General features: G+C 32.2%; 1 protein-coding gene across 1 annotated transcript; it reads right to left on the reverse strand.

The window, feature by feature from the left end:
• Positions 1–338: 338 nt before the first annotated feature.
• LOC143059461 (uncharacterized) lies at positions 339–8,235 on the reverse strand. The gene is made up of 3 exons (XM_076232963.1): positions 8,083–8,235; positions 1,878–2,093; positions 339–686 (listed from the first exon to the last, which is right to left on the reverse strand). Exons 1-3 carry the CDS (start codon positions 8,098–8,100, stop codon positions 339–341), a joined length of 582 nt encoding a protein of 193 aa, XP_076089078.1. The 5' UTR covers positions 8,101–8,235.
• Positions 8,236–8,515: the final 280 nt, after the last annotated feature.

Raw genomic sequence — 8,515 nt, forward strand, 5'->3', positions numbered from 1 at the left:
TCGTCCCTAAGATGTACAGTTGCCGTAAGATAGGGGTTGTGGTTATTATTAAATGGAAAAACTGCAAGCGTGGATGCCTTGCCACTTCAGTATTTTTTTCAACTCTAGTGTGCACAATACTACCAAACAATATTACAAAACGGAATTTCTTTTATTCAATCAAGTGTCCTTTTTCCTTGTGTTGACAGCCATTTCATGATCTGTTATTTGTCGCATCTTTGGTGTTTGTTAAAGTTGTGTCGTTGGGAATCCTACCACATCTCTTCATTTTTAAATTTGAAATAATAGTTAAATTAAAAAAAAAAAAAGTTAAGAATGTCACGAGAACTGGTTAAATACTATAAATGCACGAAAAGTTTAAATAAAGGTAAGGAATAACAAGTCATCATATAGGTCAATAAACTTATTTTATTTGACATTATATATAAATAAGGTAAGGTAAAATATTGCAAATACTCTAAAAGATTATAATGTATATGTATGTATTCCTCCTTTGACCGACACGATCGTCCCCGTTTAAGATTAAAGATCGGACGAAACCCTTGCTCTGTTGTAACAAAGTCTATAAATTTTTCCTCAAGGCATTCCGCTTTTCTTTCTATCACCCAAGATATTGAATAACCTTTTAAGTCCTTGCCCTTTAAGTACTTCCCAATCTTCTGTCGGTCGTATCCAGCCGTATGGGCCTAAAAAAAAGATTCACACAAATAAATATGGTTTTTACATCAAATTACTAAAATTACTATATAGACATATATATGTTTATTGATAGAAATGACTATCCAAAAACTCTAAAATATGACATTATGATAAACTTGTGATTAAAATATATTTACAAGAATACTAGACCAATTATGAGTCAACACTGACACGGTGATCGCAAGAAGAGTAAAAATCGACGAAGACCTGTATTAACTGTACATGAAGGTATTAATTTGATTAAATAAGGTGCTGCTCTAAATTGAAAGTATGTTGTAATACAGACTTTTAACCATTTGAGACAATCACTGCAGAAAAGCACTCTGGTCGCAATTTATTTAGTAAGTGTGTTTTTTTTATTCATGTACTAAATGACTGTATTGTTTGACTGCTAGTGCCCGGTGATAAAAAATGGAAAAAAACAACACGTTTAATAATTGGGTCCGAGGCGCTTTTCTGCATTTACCTTCATCAGGAACGCTCAAAGCCAAACATTTGAAATCCAAAAATTGATAAGTACCGAAAATTGTTGAAGAGCTATATATAAAAAATACCTAAAATAATAGCCAAATTCATCTAAAGCAAAATTTGCCTGAGGGAGTTGAAACCTTAGTTTTATAATAATTTCCTAATTTATAAACGGACAATTTAGTAAAGTTTGTTCAATCATGTCAGTACCGAAGCACTGACTACTGAGCTGATGATACCCTCGGGGACTGATAGTCCACCAGCAGAGGTATCGATCCAGTGATGTAAAAAATGGAAAACAACACGTTTAATAATTTATTGCGTCCAAACAGCAGCGCATTGGGCAGTGCTTCGGTACTTACTTGATATAAAGTAAAGCCTTGCATTTGTAGCGATTATTACTCTTACAATTTTGCCTTAAGTGCTAAATTCCAACAATTTTACAACAAAATAAATCTATTACCTGTTTAGTGTTGTTTGCACGAACAGTACGAATAAAATGACTAGTTTATGTACGATGAATGTGTTGAAGGGTTATTTTGTTATACAATTATAGCAATTTTGTGCAAAAACTTCAATTAAAAGATTACAAGACTAGCAAATTGTGATAACATTATTTTGAAATGGTAAATGCACTCATAAACGACAGTTTTTTGCTTTTTGCTAGACAACTAGGTATATTGAAATTATGGTTCTGTAGGAAAACTTACCATTAACCTTTTTCGAACACTCTTGTTTGAAAAACCAATATACAGAACTTCGTCATCTTCATTAGCTCTGATGCAGTAAAGGCCATATGAATTTGGCACCTCCCTTGTTTTTCGAAGAAGGGACGCATTGTATCCCTTATTCAGTAACTGGTTTAAGACTGTTCTTTTCTTCTTGCATTGTGAGTTTGATTTTTTACAATGTAAACACCAGTTTTCCTGCAAGAAAAATCCAAAAGTGATTAAATTTTATATTTCATAGTTTACAAACATATGAACATGGTTAGGAACCTAAGTAAACGAACAAACCAATTTGAATACTTATTTGTATGAAGCAGGGAAAGTTCTTTACTGATTCAGTTGGTGATCAGGAATCTCAAATAACGATCGCCATGCCTCTTTTCATATGTTTATTTATAACCGTATCCAGGTCTGTCCGGCATTAACACTTAATTGATGAGAGTTGGTTGACCGTTAGTAATTGTCTAAATCATAATAATGAATTAACTGTTTGGTTTCAAATGACGAGGCTCTGCACTTATACATCCCGTCATTGTGTTATTGTGTTATGGTGAATCTTGTCTTTCATTTTTACATTGATGCTTTGTCTATACGCCTTTTTATGTCTGTTTTAAAATATTTGTTTGTTTTTTTATAGTAGCCAAGATTATGACTGCTGTACCCAAATTTTTAACATTCTTGCCTATTATGTCTCTTTGTTTTGTTTAATGATCGTTGTCAATGTTAATGATTTTTATGCGACTGTCTTACGAGTGGCAGGTTTAGCTGGCTATACTACAAGGTTTAATACATCATTCTCTACATAAACAAATGCCTATGACAAATAAACTGATCATAGATACCAGGATTAAAAAGGAAAAGTTTTCTTTAAGGCACAACATGGCATAGAATATCAACTGTCATAAAACACCAAAAAAGGTAATGCTAAACAAATTAGTTATTTCATAATGTGTGTGCTCCAAATAGTCATCAACAGGTCTGGAACACTACCTTATATGGAAATGCATGAATTAGCACATGTAATTTTTTATTTACGTGTGACGCAATTTGTTTTTACCTGGGTTTTTGATCAACCACCTAAATGAGTAACAATGCATGATGGACTACTACGTGTTTACAATCAACAAAACGATCAACCAAACAAGCGTGTTATTTACTGAAATACAACACATTGTTTCATGCAATGCGGGATTAACAATATCACTCAGTTTTTCATTTTTTGTATAAACGAGAATGAGAATGGAAATAGGGAATGTGTCAAAAAGACATCAACCCGACCATAGAAAAAACAACAGCAGAAGGTTACCAACCGTATTTTTACGGTTATAAATAAACATATGTTTATTTATAACCGTATCCAGGTCTGTCCGGCATTAACACTTAATTGATGAGAGTTGGTTGACCGTTATTAATTGTCTAAATCATAATAATGAATTAACTGTTTGGTTTCAAATGACGAGGCTCTGCACTTATACATCCCGTCATTGTGTTATTGTGTTATGGTGAATCTTGTCTTTCATTTTTACGTTGATGCTTTGTCTATACGCCTTTTTATGTCTGTTTTAAAATATTTGTTTGTTTTTTTATAGTAGCCAAGATTATGACTGCTGTACCCTAATTTTTAACATTCTTGCCTATTATGTCTCTTTGTTTTGTTTAATGATCGTTGTCAATGTTAATGATTTTTATGCGACTATCTTATGAGTGGCAGGTTTAGCTGGCTATACTACAAGGTTTAATACATCATTCTCTACATAAACAAATGCCTATGACAAATAAACTGATCATAGATACCAGGATTAAAAAGGAAAAGTTTTCTTTAAGGCACAACATGGCATAGAATATCAACTGTCATAAAACACCAAAAAAGGTAATGCTAAACAAATTAGTTATTTCATAATGTGTGTGCTCCAAATAGTCATCAACAGGTCTGGAACACTACCTTATATGGAAATGCATGAATTAGCACATGTAATTTTTTATTTACGTGTGACGCAATTTGTTTTTACCTGTGTTTTTGATCAACCACCTAAATGAGTAACAATGCATGATGGACTACTACGTGTTTACAATCAACAAAACGATCAACCAAACAAGCGTGTTATTTACTGAAATACAACACATTGTTTCATGCAATGCGGGATTAACAATATCACTCAGTTTTTCATTTTTTGTATAAACGAGAAGAGAATGGAAATAGGGAATGTGTCAAAAAGACATCAACCCGACCATAGAAAAAACAACAGCAGAAGGTTACCAACCGTATTTTTACGGTTATAAATAAACATATGTTTATTTATAACCGTATCCAGGTCTGTCCGGCATTAACACTTAATTGATGAGAGTTGGTTGACCGTTATTAATTGTCTAAATCATAATAATGAATTAACTGTTTGGTTTCAAATGACGAGGCTCTGCACTTATACATCCCGTCATTGTGTTATTGTGTTATGGTGAATCTTGTCTTTCATTTTTACGTTGATGCTTTGTCTATACGCCTTTTTATGTCTGTTTTAAAATATTTGTTTGTTTTTTTATAGTAGCCAAGATTATGACTGCTGTACCCTAATTTTTAACATTCTTGCCTATTATGTCTCTTTGTTTTGTTTAATGATCGTTGTCAATGTTAATGATTTTTATGCGACTATCTTATGAGTGGCAGATTTAGCTGGCTATACTACAAGGTTTAATACATCATTCTCTACATAAACAAATGCCTATGACAAATAAACTGATCATAGATACCAGGATTAAAAAGGAAAAGTTTTCTTTAAGGCACAACATGGCATAGAATATCAACTGTCATAAAACACCAAAAAAGGTAATGCTAAACAAATTAGTTATTTCATAATGTGTGTGCTCCAAATAGTCATCAACAGGTCTGGAACACTACCTTATATGGAAATGCATGAATTAGCACATGTAATTTTTTATTTACGTGTGACGCAATTTGTTTTTACCTGGGTTTTTGATCAACCACCTAAATGAGTAACAATGCATGATGGACTACTACGTGTTTACAATCAACAAAACGATCAACCAAACAAGCGTGTTATTTACTGAAATACAACACATTGTTTCATGCAATGCGGGATTAACAATATCGCTCAGTTTTTCATTTTTTGTATAAATGAGAATGAGAATGGAAATAGGGAATGTGTCAAAACGACATCAACCCGACCATAGAAAAAACAACAGCAGAAGGTTACCAACAGGTCTTTAATGTAGCAAAAAATTTCCACATTTATAGTTCGTGATATAAAGTATTCGTTCCATGCTCAGATTAACAAAACCTTGTTCTATGCGAAAAAAACAAATTGAATTACCTGATGTACGATAATTAATATGTTTGATAATGACACGAAGATTTCAGGTATTCATCCACCAGACAGCAGCGAAACAACAGTGAAAAATACAATTACCTATCAGACACACTTACTAGTGTAAAGTTAGCCGTCGATAATAGCCGGTGCTAATATGCATGGGGTTCAGAAACTTTAGTATAGCTGGTAGCTTTAGATAGTTAAAGAAAAATTTGGATCCTATGGATTTTGTGTTCGTTAAAAGGCGAAGACTAAGAGTTTGGTAAAGATCTGATGAGATTACTAAACTTTCGAAGATCACAAAATTTATTTTATGAAATTGTACCTTCTTTGATGATTAAAAATTAATTTAAATCAAGGAAAATAATGTGTTCATTTCTTTGTCTTAAAAACAAGGAATATTTATCAATAGGGGCCAATTATAGCCGATTATACGGTATGGGCAACCATACCACATCTCCTTATTTTTGTATACAAACATCTTTCAGAATGTGCGATTTTTAATTATGAAATATATTTACTAACGTCTGTAGAACACTAAGTAATATTTTAATTTTGAGAATTTAAAAGGTACAGAACATGCACAAAACCTATATAATCCATCATATTTCATCGAAACTACACAAGACATTTTTAAATTCTTGTCTGACAGTGTTAACAAAATCTATAAGTATAATTTATTGTTGACATCTTTCTGTATTTGGGACTTGCAAACTGGTCACTTTGTTCTGAAGGTACTGAAGCAGCAGCTGTAGTTTTATTTTGTTTTTCGTCTTTGCAAAGTTCGAATTTTTGTTTTACACATGTTATTTTTTTGGTCCTTTTTTTTTTAGCTTACTGTTCAGCATTGAATCTAAAATTGCTTACTTAAGAAGATTGTGTCTTGGATGGGAAGATGTCTCATTTGGCACTCATACCTCATCTTCTTATTTCTATATACAAGTCACGTTTTAGAAAAATGATCCAGAGGATTGAAATAATAGGAGATATTGCGCATACGTCAACAGGACAGCAGCCGAACGATTAGAATACCTCTGAGGTATATTTTGGGATAAAATTAGAAACAGACGGACATTATCGATGGATGAGACTATACAAAGTATGTTAAGCTATTTACGTCCCGCTTTGATAGCACTTATTTTTAGCATACTGAATATTGTGGTGCTCTTACTTTTAGTTCAGGTCCTGATGAAAAAGTTTACACATCCAGTACAGATAGAAGTGTTTCAGTGCCAGTATTCATGTTTTTCGAGGCAGAAATGTTTTGGGATGACATTATACAGATTTAAAAATTGTTCATACTAGACAGTGGTCAAGTCATCAAAAATTTCACTGTTCCACGCCGTGAAATAATTGCACAAGGACGATGCATACAATGGTAAAAAAACCTGTTCAACTTCTTTTACATGGCGTAAAAGAAAGTCGAATCGTGAAGCCCGTAAACATTTTTTTTTAATCTGAGCATTAATTGAAGATTATGCATACAATAAACATATTTGCAGAACAAAAGAAAATATTTTGAGAGTCCCAGACACTATATAAGTTGACAGTTTTCCCACTAATTCCACGTGTTTTCAAGTAGTAGTAAACTCGTAGTAGCACACAATGCATTGTAGTTCATTGAGTCGATTGGTCAGTTATTCAAGGCGTTTGGGAAGTGACTATGCAAATATATTCTGACGTCAGGAAATCTAGAGTTTTCGCCCTGTACAAGGATTATTATTTAATACGCCAGTCGCGCGTTTCGTCTACATAAGTAACAAGTAAGCCCATTTTTCATATTTTGTCAAAATCTGATGATTTTGTGCAATTTTCAGACCTAACAGCCTTCGGATAAACCTTGACCGCCAATTCCGATCCAAAATGTTTTGTTACCAACGATTACGATTTCGATATGGAATTTATCAATAAAATAACTTTTTGGATCGTGGATGGCGGCCAAGGTTAATTATACCCAAATCAATTACAATTATGAGAAAACTGTTACAAAAATGGACCTTAAAATACAAAAAAATGTTTATTTCAGGTGTCAAAGCTCCTTAAATTTTAAAGGAAGGTGCCAAAAATAATATTTATACTAATTTCATGACCCTGTAGAGTGATACAACCAATGATAAACAATTAAAACGCAAAATCATGCTGAAAAATTCCCATCTATATTTTGACTGATAACGTATGTCATATGTTACATCAGCTTATTGGTATTTTTTTCAAAATAATTTCATGGTAAGGGCGCCAAAATTCAAAGCATATATATAAATAATAGCAAAACAAATGAAGATGCTGACTTAGTTATATAATACACTTAATGAGATTTTAAAAGTATACAATGCTTTCTCAGACTGTCAATTCTCCTACAGTAGCACTTTAATTCGATTTATTCAATAATTAGATTTTACAAAAGCCGATGTCTTTTTATTGACATACCAAACACACACATTTTTTAACGTTATTTTTTTCATTCTCAAAGGACGTGACGAAAAGGAAAGTACATGGTAGTATAATCAGTGTGTGTGTTTACCTTAACTGACTTCTATTAAATTTTTGTGTCGAAAATTACAGAAAAAGAGTATAACAATGATAACTGCATTGTGTGTTAAATAAGATAAAGCTTTTCCTAAATAATAAATCTTACACGGCACTAAAACCATATTTCTCTTTCGAAAAACAAACTGTTTAAATACAAGAAGTAATCTATTGCAATAGATTTTCATTATACCATTAGTTATTTTTTCACATATAAAATCTTTTGTATCTTACATGTTTATATATCCATTAATTACAAAAAATCTTGAATAACGAGTAATGGTAGAACATGTACAAATGATGTAGTTAAAATAACCATACAAATGTTAACTTCCTACCTTCTTAGACGTCTTCATCCTTCCTAATTTGAATCAAATATGAACTGATACGTTAAACAAACGCTGTTTTAATTGATATGAAAATTTTCAAAAAAGAACTATAATTAGCTTCGAGGACACCGACAAGATGCTTCTATTATAAATAACGGAGCAACAGACGTATTTTTTTCTAAAAATAACTCTTCAGACTAGACAAACAGTTTGTATTGGAAATTCCCTATCTATATTTAGATATATAGTTGCAAATAAACATAAACATGTCTGAACATGTTACCTTCTTCTTTTCCAGACGAACATAATGTCAATACATATTTTTGCGCCCACGTCTATGTATTTTGATTATTCGCTCATTTGGAGATTTCTGGGATGTAAAATTATGAATTGTTTGAGTAGCATAAAGGGAAACATTTAAACACACAAGTTCTTACACGCT

The sequence above is a fragment of the Mytilus galloprovincialis genome, chromosome 14 (assembly GCF_965363235.1).
Source record: "Mytilus galloprovincialis chromosome 14, xbMytGall1.hap1.1, whole genome shotgun sequence".
Classification (NCBI taxonomy): Eukaryota; Metazoa; Mollusca; class Bivalvia; order Mytilida; family Mytilidae; genus Mytilus; species Mytilus galloprovincialis.

Coding starts and splice junctions, on each gene's coding strand:
- LOC143059461 (XM_076232963.1), bottom strand. Junction 687..1,877: donor GTGTTCGAAAAAGGTTAATG/GTAAGTTTTCCT, acceptor TCTTTTTTTTAG/GCCCATACGGCTGGATACGA.